This window comes from Lichenostomus cassidix, chromosome 18, assembly GCF_008360975.1.
Source record: "Lichenostomus cassidix isolate B80296 chromosome 18, HeHo_3.0, whole genome shotgun sequence".
NCBI classification, from domain to species: domain Eukaryota; kingdom Metazoa; phylum Chordata; class Aves; order Passeriformes; family Meliphagidae; genus Lichenostomus; species Lichenostomus cassidix.
In genome coordinates this window covers 4,161,640-4,177,020 of record NC_139498.1, presented here as the reverse complement: position 1 = coordinate 4,177,020, position 15,381 = coordinate 4,161,640, and the positions used below count along the sequence as shown (strand labels likewise).

The 15,381-nt window shown below is 43.6% G+C and overlaps 1 protein-coding gene across 1 annotated transcript in view; it reads left to right on the top strand.

Annotated features, from left to right (window-relative positions):
- ANKFN1 (ankyrin repeat and fibronectin type III domain containing 1) overlaps window positions 1-11,449 on the top strand; it is a 109,848-nt gene extending 98,399 nt beyond the window's left edge. The window contains exons 18-19 of the mRNA XM_085077582.1: window positions 1,121-1,340; window positions 3,472-11,449. Of these exons, the coding sequence (XP_084933708.1) occupies window positions 1,121-1,340; window positions 3,472-4,268 (1,017 nt within the window). The 3' untranslated portion in view covers window positions 4,269-11,449. The remainder of the gene's footprint in view (window positions 1-1,120; window positions 1,341-3,471) is intronic.
- Window positions 11,450-15,381: the final 3,932 nt, after the last annotated feature.

Below are 15,381 nucleotides of genomic sequence, written 5' to 3'. Positions count from 1 at the left end.
CCTAGGAAATCTGGCATCTGCAGCATTCCTTGGGAGTAAACTTCACACTTTGAATATGTATTTTGTGAAGTATCTCCAGCCAAGAGAAGTCATCTTAGAATATGAGTCTGCAGCCTCTGATCCCTCTGTCACTCTCTGATCCCTCTGTCACTCCCCTCTTTGACAATTATCCCTGCACAGAGTACCCCTCACTTCTGCCTCTCCATTACTGTCCCAGGGCTCTCACTGCATTCCTGCAGAATGTAGCTTGTGGAACTGCAAAGCAGATTCCCTCAAACCGCAATATTAATAGGAAGGCTCACTTTAAATGCAGAACCTTCTGTAGGAAAAGTATGAGGGAAGTTCTAGAAAGGACACTGCAGCAGGAGGATATTTACCTACAGCTACTGTCATTTGATGGTTGCAACACTTGCTCAGCCATCCAAGATCTTGAATGGCCTGAAGGTGATGTTAAAAGATGTAGAAAGTGTTCCATTATCAAAAGACTCTTCATTAAACAGCATCTTTCCTCTCTGCAAAGATACTTAAAGCTACATCCTGCTATTGATTTAGGCACTTGTCTCTTATTGCCATCAACAGGCATGTGCTAGAACTGCTTTTGTGTAGATTTATAGTTTTAAAATGTATGCAGAGCAAAATGATAAGGGAGAAACTGCAGTTTGGCTCATTGCTGTGCTTCTGCTCTCCATTTATGTATCCACAGGTGTGTATGTTCTTTGTCTGTTAAAAACTAGGTCTGACCTGAGCAATTGCTTTTGACCACCCTGGGTTTGCAAAGGTGCTCCAGAAGTCTCACTTTCATTCCAGTACAGAATCAAACCAACTTCCAGGTGTGCTAAAAAATGATCAATTTTTTTATTCCATCAAAATACAATTTTCATTTTCTTTCCATGTCAGACTTTAGGTCTGGATTCACCCCTTCTAACTACACATTTTTAATTGAGGTACCTCTTAACCAAAATCAGTTCAGACCGCCTCAATCTGAATGTCCTTTCAGGGGATCCTGCTGCTCTCCCTTGACAGCGACTACACACTTACTTTCCACTTGAAGAAAGTACACACTTAGGTAGAATTAATACTCAGACTTAACTGTACTTTTTCACTATTTTTTTCTCCACAGCAAATTGATGAGATCTGGAGGGACATGAGATGGATCACAGAAGCACTGCAGTATGCAAGATACAAGCAGCCAGCAGCAGGCCTGCCCATAAAGAAGTTTGTGAATCTTTCAGAAGAACACTCCCAAAAGAAAATGAGCTCAACCTCTTCACATCTAGATTGTCTTCCTTCACCTCCCCCTTCCCCAGAGCCTAGAATCCAGAGGAGAAAAGCTGTGAGTGGTAAGAGAATTTTTTCTTTGTTCACCAAGCACAATCTCTGAACTCACTTTTAATTATAACAGTTCTTCCATGTCTTTTTATAAAAGGAGTAAATTCTTTCCCATACCTGCCAAGTATTTTAACAATCATTTTACCAATCATTTGCCACTCAATATTCTGAGATCCTTCTACAATCTTTACAATAATTTTTTACTTTCAGCTACTCAAAATAACTGCTCATCATCAGCCAACTTTGTCAATTCACTGTTCCAGATCATTTAATGAACAGGTTGGAAGGGACAAATGCTATCACTGTCTTCTCCGTGATGTCTAGAATTCCAGTCAAATCCATCCATGGTGAAAGCTGACTGCTTCATTTGTTGCCTACACCAACAATCTGCTATTTTATATGGAGGGAGCTTTCTCTTTGTCCCAATTCCAGCCTCACTGCTGCAGAGCCTGTGGTAAAGAAAATTACCAAAACTCTTCAGAGCTCTGAGCATGGCTGGGTATTAATTGTGCACACGTTCAGAGTTTTATTAGACTGATGAGACATGAGTTTCTAAGCAAAAGCTATTGACCCATTCTCATCACTCATGTATCTATTACTCTTCCCCACAGTTTTCATTAATCTGACAGAATCTAACTCAGATTTTTCCATAGTTTCCATTTACCACTTTCTGTTTCTCTGCTATTACAGCAATTTTCTTTCCAGGCTTTGACTGCTCCTCTGCTTTGCAGCAATTCTTTCTTGTGCCCTTCTTGTTTTGTTTTGATAGAGCAAATTTTAATGCCAATAGTCCAGTTTAACAGTGGTTTCCACATATCTCAGGGTTCTCAGTGTTTTAGAAAAGCATTTTGAATTACACAAATTACACAAATAAGTACCTACCTCACTGACCATTATTGCTTCTCTGCATAGCCAGAAAATTAAACTGATGAAAGAAATGGATCACAGCAAATAAAAATTAAGCAAAGGAAACAGGAACATCCATTTTGCTAACAGAATAAGAACTTTTGAGGCAAAAATAAACCCTAGTTCTGCTGAACTGTCTTTAAGCAACAAGGAAATGAAAAAGTAGAAACAAAAGCAAGAGATGCTGTTTTAAACAGCTGCCATTACCATTTTGGTAATAATAATTGGGGGAGGTTTCAATCTGGCAGTTTTATACAGTTAAGAAAAATTAATAAATCTATTTTGATTAGATTTCATAAGGTTAAAAGAAAAGAAGCCTGAAGAAGCTGTTGCTTTGCTCTGCTCCATTAGACAATGGTGCTCTTTCTCAGCACCCCTCCCTGAGCTGTTTTTCCCTGTACTACCATGAATGCAGAATAATCCTTAACTCTGGCAGTGTGCAAACTGCAGCATTATCTTGTCCTGCAGATTTCCATGAGCTGCAAGTGAACAGCCAGCACTATACAAAATCTATGTTTGATTCCTGGAATTTAAGATAAACTATCCAGGGCAATGGAGCATCAATCCATTCTATCACACATGCCACTATTTATTATCTTATTGATCATTCTGAAGCCAAAAGACAGCAGTGATTTCAGTACCAGTGTGAGATTTGGTCCACAAATTCGCATTTGAATTACGTGTGTCTGTTTTGGATTTGAACACACATAATGCACCTGATGAGCAAAAGGGCAGTTTTTTTCATCAACCTCCATGTTGTGCCTTGAGCATCTTACCACACTTACAGTTGCCTTCTGCCCACAGTTACACAGATATAAATCTAGAATAATTCAACTGGCATCTTTAATGAAAACAGAACCTGGATTAGAGATTTTTCTCTCTCCCAAATCTCCATGTCTGTGAAATTTAGTAAAAGCAAGATAAAAGAAAACAGATCCTTTCAGAACTTATTTCCAAATTCAATTTTTTTCCTGTCCCTAACATAATAAATTAATTATTTCTGGTTTTCCTAATTATGCCACCACCCGTCTAACACATCTGTAACTTCTCCATGATAAATCCTCCCTGATAAATCCTCCAACTGCCTTTGCTGTCACCTCAGCCCAAGGCAATTCCACAGAGGAAACATATACATTTCCAGCACTGCAGATTTAAAATTAAAACAAAAACCACGTAAATGACAGTTAAGCAATTTCTCCTGCTTGTCTTGTTAGTGCTAACCAGTTGTCCTTGCAGACTCCCAGCCCTGCTCAGATGAAGAAGGTTGCTCCGAGGTGTTCCTCCCAACCGACAGCGACTACGACTCCAGTGACGCGCTGAGCCCGAGGGAGTTAGACCTGATTTACTCCTCGTCCCAGGACATCTCCCAGCAGGCTGGCAGTGGCCTGGGTGGCAGTGCACCCGACGTGCTCCAAGCCCATGACATGAAGCCCTGCCTGTCACTGAGGGAAGCCCTGACAGAGTGTGGTGCCTTGGACAGCAGTGCTGAATGTTGCACAGAGCAGATGAGCAGCCTGACAATATCTGGGCTTACACCCAAAAGCACAGACAAGTCCTCCAGCTCCAAGCAGCCACTGGGCTTTTTAGGGAAAAAAAAATTGGGGAAACACCAACATTACAACTACTTCAGCCGGCAGCACCGCTGGCTGCGAGTGCACAGCGAGACTCAGTCAGGCTCTCTGTCAGAAGGTGTCTACACCCAGCATCTCATGAGATCTCCAGATTTGTCTCAAGAACCTACCTCCAGCGAGCAGGTGAAGATTCCCATGGATGGGTCTCGGAGCACTTTCATACCTCATGCATCCAGCCTTCCAGAGGATGGCAAAGGCAAGTATGAGGACCCAAGGCAGGATGTCCGCAGGATACACGTGGAGCCTCATGAAACAACGTTTGTGGATGAAGAGGGCAAGTCCTGGGCGGTGAGCACAGAGTCTGTGGAACACACAGATGTGCACAGTGCTATGCAACAGATCACAGGTCCAGATGAGCAGTCGGATTCTGCTGTCCCAGAAGTTTTCAGCAGCACCCTCTGACCCCAGAATCCTGCACTGCTTCCCATCACTGCACATGAGATGTGAGCATTATGCTCAAAACGGCCATACTTTCAAAACCACTTGTAAAAATCCAGCTCCTGAAATGGCAACTCATGCCACCCTAAAGAATCCTAATCTTTTGACTTCATCACCAGATTGCTGGTTTCACAGAAGTATCATCTGTCATGATGTGAGCATTATAATTGCTGGCATCTGCAGGTTTGCAGGTAGAGTCATAACAGTTACCACATAACAATGTGCAATCCACTAATCAGGTTTTGTGGTGTCTTCATATCCATGTTTCTCTGAGCATGCAGAATTTTAAGCATGAGTGGTTCTGCCTGCAAGTTAGCAGAAGCTGTAACATTCTTGGTGTCCTCATGTTAGGACTGTGTCCTAAACTTCTGTTGACCTGTTTTCCACCATCTCCTGTAATTTTTTCTGCTTTTCAGCTTTTCTTGAATGGATTTAGGTTGGATATAACTGAAATGCTAACTGGTCTAGTAACACAGATAACCCAGAGTTTCTGGTCACTTAAATTAAAATTCTTTCAGTATCTAGAAAATGCAGTCAACACCATTTCTGAATGGTGTCAGAGCCTGACATAATTATCACTTCTTTTTTTTCAAGGAGCTTAGATTTCAAATTATTTAAGTAGCAAGTTATTTTTAAAGCTTAGAAGGTGCACGTTTGAGCTCAAGAGCAGGCAGAATGAGGCCAGGCTCTAGAGGAACAATATGCAGGGTCTCTGTGAGATGGAAGCAAAGTTTGGTCTTTTCTTCTCCCTATCACACAAAAGCACATTTTGTTGTGTTGGCATCACTCTCACACATCCATTGGAAAGAAATGCCTCTATTTTTCTTCCTGAATGTTCACCAAAAACTCCAGGGGTATTTGATCACCAGGTCTGAAATTAGGATATTTTCACAATTCAGATTAGGGCAGTTTGGGGTGCAGTTTGAATCTAAGATTTTTTCTTTGGGCCCCAAATAAATACTAATATGATAAGAGGGTTGGGATCATGCTGTATTGTGTAAAGGCAGATCAGAGTGAATCAAAATTTTGTCCTTTGCAATCACCGTAAGACTTGAAGCACTACAGAGGATGATCTCAAAAATGAAATCTATATTAACAAGAACCATAACACTGGAGTCACTAAGAAACGAACTAATGTGTAGAGAAATCCCAGCTGTTGCACAAGCTTTAATTTTTCTTAAACAGTTCTTGAAGTTTAATTTTATAGGCCACATTCCTGCTGGTTAAATTCCCTCACTCCGTGTTTGCGTAGCCTTCTACCTTTCGGTTTTCCAGCCTCCAGGTGGATACATTCTAAGGCCCCCAATAAAGAGATTTGAGTTAAATAGTTGAGTTTACAAGTCCTTGAGGTAAAGGTAAGGATTTGGGCCCATGATCTGTGGTCCTTATTAAAATAGCACTTCCATAACCCCAGTGCTATTAAAATCCCTGTGAACTCAATCCATAAATTCAAAAATAAATGTTATTCACTATTTTATGCTTGGTCAGTATGTGGAAGCCAAGAAGAGTCTTTGCAGTGATAGGAAGGGCAAAAACTTTCTGTAAGGGATTTACATTTGTAACTTCTCTTTTTGGGAGTGGGAAGTTCACTTTTTGCACCAAAAATACTCATTCATTACCTGATCCAAAGTGAGGATGGAAAGATTTCCATTCACTCCCACATGGTTTGGGTAAGACCCACACCGAGAATTCCTGTGGGTGAGAAGATGCAGGGGGAGCAGCAGTGGCAGTGCCCATTTGCAGCTAGAAGGGCACACATTGTATGGAACTGGGGATGGGGAAAGCCTGGCTCACCACAGAGCCAAGCAGAGATGTCTGACTGTCACTGAGGGCACTCACAGCTGCCTACTGCAGATTCTGTTTATTAGCAGAAGGCTTTTCACCAGGGACAGACAAACAATGGAATGCTCTTGTGCAGAGCCAAAATAATTGACACAGTTTTCCAGTGTCCAGCACCTCACCCAGGCTCCCCTGATCTGTCTCGCCTCTAAGGAAAACTACCATAAAATTATTAAAGAATAAAATAATCATACACTGAGGCTGTATGTTTTTGCAGGAAGTGATGAGATTAAACAAGATGCTCCTAAATTAAATCCACCTCACTTTGCTTTGGCTTGTCAGGAACAGTGAGGGCAAGAAGTAGCAAAATCTCCAGCAGAGAGGCACACACTGCTGGTGAGATAAGGATGTAAAAATCTCTTTTCTGCTCCTACTGCTGGACTTTTCCAGAAGCACTCATGTACATAATAAAGCACTGGATTCTTTACTGGTAGGAAGGGCTTGACTTCATCATAACCTTCTGTGCTGAGATGAAATTTGACTCTGAGAGTGCAAATATTGCAGCCAAAATCTACCCTGTCTTGGTTTTAACCTTGCTATGGAAGTAGTGTTTAGGTGGTGGCCAGTGGGATGTGTTTCCTTGGTCCTATTGCCTCTAGATTAAGGTTCTTCCACAAACTTTAATAGTCAAAGTACTAATTGATAGTTCTGGGTTTAAATACTTCTGGCCATAAACCACTGACACATCTTTTGGTAAAAGTACATGTTCTTCATTCAAAATTGCTATCCCAACCTATTCTGAGTCTCCTTAAAAAGCCAGTAATGACTACCCAGAGATAAATAGTAGAAAGCAGTGCCTTTCAGGTACTGCCATAATACAAATCACAATTCTACTGCAGTTCTCATAGGAACATTCACACACATTTCACAAGCAACTACAGCAATTCAGAAGAATCCTGCAAAATGCAAAGCACAGCACTGTTATCCCCACCCCACAGAATGACTCCACCAGTGACTCTTCTGAGTAGAGCTGAGTTAAGGCTCATAGCCTGGAATCAAGTGAAAATTGGGAACCCAGACCTTTAATTATGGGGAACCCTTTCTCCTGGCTGAGCTCGAGTGCCTCTCCAAGGATTCTTGCACAGAGCTGGGCAGTGCCATGGCTCAGAGCCTGCACCACACCAGTTTCAGAGGCCAGCACAAAGGAGCCTGTGATCACTGTGGATCAGCTGAAGCTCTGCTCTCAAAAGAGTACTTTCAAGACAGCTTTGCAACTTCTGGGTCTCTCTCACTCATCCATCTTGCACCAGAATTTTTGTCCTGTATTTTCCAGGGAGTATATTTTCTTCTGGGCTGAACCCAGTCCCTCCTTTTTCTAGCCATGACTTGGGACTGGCTAGAAAAGAATTTAGTGCTTTGATATTATGACTCCACAGAAAGAAAAATAAAATGTGGAATATATCTCCCTGTTTAGTGGTCTAAAACTTTCCTGTTTCTGTTGGTAGGAAGTGAGATTTAGGCAAACTGCAAGGTGTACACTCAAAATTCCTTGCATTCACAGGAAAGCAGTCTGCACATGGACAGTTTGTCTCAAGACACCTGTGGCTCAAGCATTTATTTCCCATGCTTGTGTTCTTTACTTTGTTTTAGTTACTAACTCACAATTGGATTTTCTACACAGTAAGCCACAAAGAAATCTATTAAAAATGTTTTTAAATATAGACATTAAAGCAGGAAACAAGAGATGGAATATTTTATCCTGAAAAATTGTCTAGAGTGTTTTGGAAAGAGATGGTACATCTTTAAATTCTCTATGGTATAAAGAAATGCATTAAGTTGCTGGTTAACTCTTTTAAGGTATTTAAATGCACGGCTCATGACTGTTATGTAAAACTTCAATACAGCCTTACAAACAACAAGGGTATAGTGTATTTGAAAATAGGGTACACAGCTTGGAAACTTGCTCTGAATTTCTCTAAGGTGTTGAACTTTGCCATCAGCAAAAAGTATTTTTAGTAAACAGGCCTCGAATTTTCAGACAACGGAGATTTTATCAGGTTGGGTCTCTGGTTTTTCCACTACAGAAAAACATTCAATAACTAGAATGCTCTATTTGTAAGTATACTTTATCTGTGGATTCTATAAAGTAGAATTCATAAGGCTGAATCATGCCCAGAAGTGAGAAAGGGAGCTGTTGGCCCTGTACATCCTTTGCAGAAAGGCAGGGCAGCATTCACCAGGACAGCTCTGCAAAGCCACGAGGAGCTGCATTGATCTGATCAGGCTCTGGAGCATCATTGCTGGATGCTGCAGAGATCCCACCAGCTCAGAGATCACTTCTCCTCAGTGCCAGTGTCTGTGAGCTCTGACCCAGCAGCTGGTCCTCAGTCTGGGTTTTGGGGTGAAAAAGAGGCAAACTGGAATACCTTCCTCAGTCTTTTCACACCATAACATCCTGGGCAAGATTCAGCCTTTACACTAGTCATCCCACAACAGGGGCATGTGTTACAAAGCTTGGCTGTCACTAGGCTACAGAAAACCACCTAATCAGCTTGTCAAAAAAACAGGAACGGACTTTTTATGTTCTTATTCTCATTTTCTTTCTTGGAAAAGCTATGTGAAACTGATCTGACACTGGAAGAGCTGGTGTGGCACTAATCTACCTTATTACTGTGAACTGTAGTAATTTATTAAGCAGATTTGAAGCTGAACGCATGGACTTTCTGTGGTTTACTTCATGTAAAGGTCCATTTGGGCCCAGTCCTGCTGTCCTTGGACCTCACTCCAGGGTGTTTTGCATCAGGGTAGATGAAGAGTAGTTCCACTGAAGCTGGGTCAGGTACAGACCATGTACAGAGCAGCACTCCCTGACTCACAGCTCTGTGTCACCTGAGAGCTGCCCCAGTGGAGTCACCATGAAAACAACACATTTCTGCTGGTGTAAAAGTTAGATGTGTAAGGAAGAAGGAAGGGGGCTTATCTCATGGAATATTCCCCTGGAGGTCGCAGGGACTGCTGGAGCCAGGCTCAGAGTGAGCCCAACCATGCTGCTGTGGCACTGGGGGAAGCCCACACTGCATAATTCACTACTGCTCCTCATAAAAGGGACCAAATTTCTCTCCCATGTTATGCAAATGAATCCCCTACTGAATGCAGTGGGAGTTCCAGTCATTTTGCTGATAAAAACGAAGACTTAATAGGGTTATTGGGGACTTGGGGGAGGGGAAGAGGGGTTGTTTGTTTTTTTCCCCTCTGAGAAAAAGTAATTTAAGTGAAATGTGCGAGGCAGTGTTTAATTGCTTCCTGCCTTGTTTGTACATAGCAATTTGGCTGTTTATTGGTTGTCTTTGTTCAGATTTTTATTGTAACTTGTTGCTATATATGCAACCGAGCGTATGTTAAAGTTTAAACTTTGGTACAAAATAATGCACAATTTTATGTGCTCGAAAACTTTGTAAATATCTCAATGAACAATGTATGCTGTGCTAACTGTGAGCTTGGGACTTGACACTACAATATTTTCATGCATATGTACCTGTGAATGGTTTGAAAAAAGCAAAATATATATTGAGGATGGCCAAGAGCCAAGAGTAAATGAGTGCCGTATGACTCATGCTTCTTTAATAATTCCTGAAAGAGGCATGTATAGTACATAAAGTAGACAATAAAAATAATTTTCAGGACTACAAATATTTTTTATAACTGCAGATATTAAATACTATTTTAGAAAAAAAAGATTGGTTGGTAAAAGAAATCTTAAGTTTATTTGAGTGAATCATTGTCATAAAAATGTTCTTAACATAGATTTTTTTGTTTGATCTAATATCATAGAAACTCAGCTCTTTCAAGATTTAGAAGACTTGAATTGCTCTTGCATTCTTACAACTCCTGTGATCTTCTAAAATTATGGACTTCAAGTCTTCTCCCTCATTAACAAAAAAATGTTGGTGTGTACACTCACATGATCCTAAATGCCACATGCACTTGTGCATAATCTTTAAACAGTATTTCTTGAAAAATATTCTGTTTGACCATCATCAAGTACCCCCATATGTGAACTTTACAATCCCAGGAAATCTGAACATAGTTTGTGTTTTTCCCTGAATTCCTTTATTTTTATTGGAAAGCGACTTTTTCTAAGGCCAAGCTTTCAAATCTGGTCTCTAAATCTTTATTTTAATTCATAAACCTGAATGAAATAGGCATGGCTTCTAGGGTTTGGGGGTGAAAATACCCTCCCATAAAAGGCAACAGAAATTGAATATTTTTCACATATTTTTGTACACAAAAAAGCAAAGCAAGTCCCTTCTAATGCAGGATAGAATTCGGGTGCTGTATGTAAGCAGGAGAAATAAGAACAGCTCCATTTTGAATGCTGAAGTGAAACTGGAAGGGTTCTGCTCTGGGTCACGGTTCCCCTGGTCCCACAGCCAGACAGGCTGCTCAATGTGTTTTAACAACCAGATGATGTCATAACTGGAGTAAGTGACACCCAAAGTCACACAGAGAGCTTGTGGCACAGCAGGGACACAATTTCCTGGTTAGCATCATCCCAGCATCATCATCCCTAGCTTGTGCACAGGTACATGTGGCAATGTCCATGGTGACCATGGCCTGCATTTCAGCTGTGACATCCCTGCTCAATGCAAGCTTCAAAAATAACAGCATGTCACTGGACTAATATTGGATATTTTCACCCATGGGAAATATTTAAACCAAAACACAGCCAAAGTGGAGTTAAGCAGCGGAGCAAAATAATTCTCAAAATGTAAGATAAAACATGTCTGTCATTTCTGCTTCCTTGATTTTTAATTTCAAAAGTTGAGATTAGTTCCACATTTCTACTAAGTCAGTAAAAGAAAGAAAAAAGAAAAAAAAAACCAAATGCAAGTAATTAGTCATGTACAGTGACCTAAGAAATTAACTGGGGTAAACACTGCGAGACAAAGCAGTGTTTTCGTGTGCATGTACTTCAGTTCCTCTGGTGCATTTTGCATGTACCACGCATTTTTGTAGCCTGGTTGTTTGTATGTTTTGCTTGCCCCGAGCTGAGATTTCTTCTTTCTCTCAGATCAGTGAGTGAGCAGTGCAATTCTCCCAGACGTTTGCAACACGTCTGCCATGAAGGACAGTGCTGTTCTGTACTTGCCTCTGTGTTCTCTGCTGTTTTACTGAAATGCTTTTAAACCAACTGGAAAGAAGTTACAAACTTTTCTAGGCATGTTTCTGACTCGCTCTTCTGACAGCAAAAGATACCCATTTCACTGTTCCACTTCAGTGTATTGACCTATATAAACTCCCATCTCTCTGAGCAAACTATTAACTCATTTTTTAATTCTGTCTTTAAATAAAAGCTTTGGGTTTGATTTGGGGCTTTTGTTTGGTTTGCAAACACACAAAAAAAATCTTTATTAATAAGCTTCACTGTTCTCTTCCCCAGGTTGCTCTTCTTCTCCCCAGACTGCTTTTTTCAGTCTCTCTCTTCAAACAAATATATATTCTTTTAGAAAAAGGCTATAAAAATGCTTCTATTTTCATTACGTTTTTAATTAATAAATATTAATTAATTGGTCCTAATTAATCAGTAGGATTAGTAGTTCTCCACTACTGCTGGTTTTAGTGGTACTTGGGAGTGCTCCTCACTTCTGAAAATCGGGCGTTTTGTTGAAGCCCTTTGTCACACAGAAATGAAAATGTGCCTCCTGATCCCCTCAGCTGTGATCATTTCTGGACCACAGAAGATTTTTCCACCTACATGAAGGCTCTTCACAAGAACCTGCACAGCCTTTGTCTTTTCCCATAATACTTTTTTTAAATGTTTGAGAAAGAAAACTGTTGTTTTGTTTTGTTGTGGGGGTTTTTTTCCACTTATCTTGTCTTTCCTGAAATGGTCATAGAAAGGAGCTAAATCAGAACTCAGGCGCTAACAGTGGAACACCCAATTCTCATGCCTACACGTGCTTTGAACCAGCCCCAGCAGAACAAGGATTTTTTCAGGCTTTCTTCTGGGGCACACTTGCTCCTTCCCCCTTCTGTGCCTTGTAGTTTGGTCCTGATCCCCTGCTCTCTCGTGGCTCCATCCTGATCCCTCTCTTCCTCGAGTCTGAGTCACAAGAGCAACAACCCTGCCTGCTCCGACCTACTCAGTGCCTCAGCTGTTAGGGTAAAGCCCACGCTCCCGAGGGACTCACGTTTGAGTACAACCCCAGGATTGTCAGCGCTCTGGCTGGCAGTGCTGCCGAGGGGACAGTCTAAGGCTCTATTTTAATCTTCTGGAGCCCAGCCAAACACTGGAACGGAGCTGCCAGCACGAGGGGGGCCCTCCTGCTCACTGCGCCTGACCTCCCATCAGGAGAGGTGCTGGTGTGTTCCTTCTCAAACTACTAGGGCTCTTTCATTGCGCCTGACCTCCCATCACGAGTGCTACCAGGGATCCAGCTCCGACTACTGGGGCTTAACCCTGGCCCGGCTCCAGCACACGAGCCGCACGCTGCTTGTCTCCAGATGTAAGATGCACCGAGCGTAAATCCAGCCTCATGCAGGGCTGTGTCAGGTACGCGGCAAAGCAGCCGCGGAGCGACGCCGACTGCTCGTCCTGGATGCATCCCCGCACGGCTTTCAGCTTGAATTCGGGAGGAGGCAGTTAAGCAGCATTTCGCGTGTGTTTGTGGTCCCAGCCTGAGTCCACATGGTTCTGCAGCTCGGCTTCAGGTCCGCAGTGCTGTCCTCAGGCTTGCTGCCTCCACAGTCTGTCCCCATGGGCAGTGACAAGGTGCAGAGCTACAGACCGGGCTGTGCCATGGCCAAAGGGAGGAAGCCTCACACAGCTGCAAAGCAGAGCATTTCTTACCCTCTCCTGGATACCCAGAGAGGGGAATTTGCTCAAGCCCCTGGCAGGGTGAGCAGCTCAGCTGAATAATGCCCAGTTTTGCTGCTCCAGGCATCTCCAGCACAGGCAGCAAACACAGGATCGCTGTCCTCCTGACTGAATCCTGCTTTGCCCGAGTGCAGGACACCAGTCCATCCCGCCTGATCATAAATCGCCACATCACCCTCCGTGCCAACGCGACACCCCTTGCAACACTAATTTTTCATTGAAAGAGAAATGTATTTACACCAGCCTAAGTCAGTGTGTCCTTACTGACTTCACAGACGGCCGCCGGGTCAGCTCTAGAGCTGCACAGCTTTACAGCAGATTTACACCTCGGCAGCGCGGAGCCTCTGATGCTCTGCGGTGACCGAGCCTGCGGCAGGGGACAGAGCTCTGTCCTGAGGGGGCTGCGCTGGGGCTGAGCCGGACACGGGCTGAGCCTGCCCTTCGCTCCCTGTGCCCGTGTGGGACAGCCCGGGCTGCGCTCTGCGATCGCTGTGGGGACAGCGGGGGAATGTCGGGGAGCAGTCGGGGAGCGACCCTCGAGCTGTCCCCTCACGGCATGGCTCAGGCACTGACCGCCCGGACTGTCCCCTCACGCCCGCCCAACATGGCGGCCCGCGGGCCCCGCCGCGCCCCCTCCTGGCCAGCGCTGGGCAGTGGCGGGAGAGGAGCTGCCCTCAGGGAGCCGTGAGGGGAGATCCCCAAAAACCCCGAACGCGAGTGGGACCCAAACCCGCCGCTGCTTCCCACAGCTCGAGGCCCGGCAGCTCCCTAACGCAGCCGTGCTGAGGCTCGTCCCGCGTGGATTGGCGGCCGCCACGTCGCAGGTGTTGGCGCTGGGGACTCTGAGGTGAGCGGTGGCACCTGTGGGGTGGGACAGAGCCTGGGGCTCCACAGCCTCGGGCCCCACAGCCTCGGGCTCCAAAACCTTGTGTCCCACCTGTGGGGTGGGACAGAGCCTCGGGCTCCACAGCTTCGGGCCCCACGGCCTGGGGCTCCAAAACCTTGGGCTCCACAGCCTTGGGCTTCACGGCCTCGGGCTCCATAGCTTCGGGCTCCAAAACCTTGGTTCTCCACAGCCTTATGTCCCACCTGTGGGGTGGGACAGAGCCTCGGGCTCCACAGCCTCGGGCCCCACACAGTGTCAAACACAGGCCTGAACCCTCCAGAACCTGCAGCCATCCCTGCCAACCTTCAATTCACTGTACAGGTGTCTGTGTGGTGCCCTGAGAAAGGTGAAAAAGGCATTGCGATCAAAAGCGGTTGGGAAGCACTGCTCTAAGTCAGTGAGAAATACCTGATGTACAAAACTTGCAGGCGTTGTTCCTGGTGGATAAGGCATTTCGGGAAGATGGTTTGCACAGGGATTCTTGGCAAAGCTAAACTCATAAAGATCGCTCTGTTTGAGTGATTGCATCACCGCAGGTTCCTGAGCGACTCCAAACTCGAGATGCATATTTTAAATCTCCCCTGCTGTTGCTGATAATTTGTTCCATATTTACCATATTACTTAGGACTTGCGAACGGGGTGGGTTTTTTAGGACGTGAATGTTAATTGAATTAGATGGCCATGGCCACAGCAGGCCAGGCTCATCCCTGGCCCTTAATGCCGTGGCAATCCATGGGTTTAACATTCAGGGTGAATTTAGCACTATTGACTTTCCCCCAGCATAATCCGTGGTACTTGAAAAGAGCTGGAGCTGCATAAACTCAGATGGTAACGATTTCTGATCGAGCCTTGTGCTGGCTTGGGGTTCCAAGGTTTGCAAAGGATGAGGCTGCTGAAACTGTATTGCTTGTTCAAATTTATATTGGTATTAATATATACAGTTCTGGACTCACTCAACGACCATGGTTCCTGTATCTGCATCTGTTGAGGTAGGATTTGGGTAATAATGTAGGTAAAATAAAAGGCTTAATGCAACAAGCTTTTAAAAACACATTTGCTCAGCTGGGGGTTTTATGGTAATGTTTTTCCCTTAAATGAATCTGCAAATTCCCACAATATCAGAAAAAGAGGCAACTCAAAAGGAAATTATCTCTTGCACTGGTGTCCTACATTCTGCAGAGATTGCACCTAGTGTCCAGCATTGCATTATTAAAACCTATTCAATAACATTATATTTAAGTTACCATTTATGAATAGAATATCCTTTACCCACGTGATGATAACTTTCACTTTGGAGCAAGTATGGAGTAAATAAGATCTGTGCTGTTGGGATGTGCAAGCTGATGGGAAAGCCATTGTTTCTGTGGCAGCTTTTTATTTCACTTTGAATCTGTTCTACATTATTTGCTAAATCAATTTACAGAAAAATCAGTTCAACCAGTGCTGGGGAAAAGATATTTGAGTTTTGGCAATTAATTTTGAAAACAAACTAAAGATTTGTTTTAGTGAGAGAGTGCAGTGGTCATGAGCCTCAG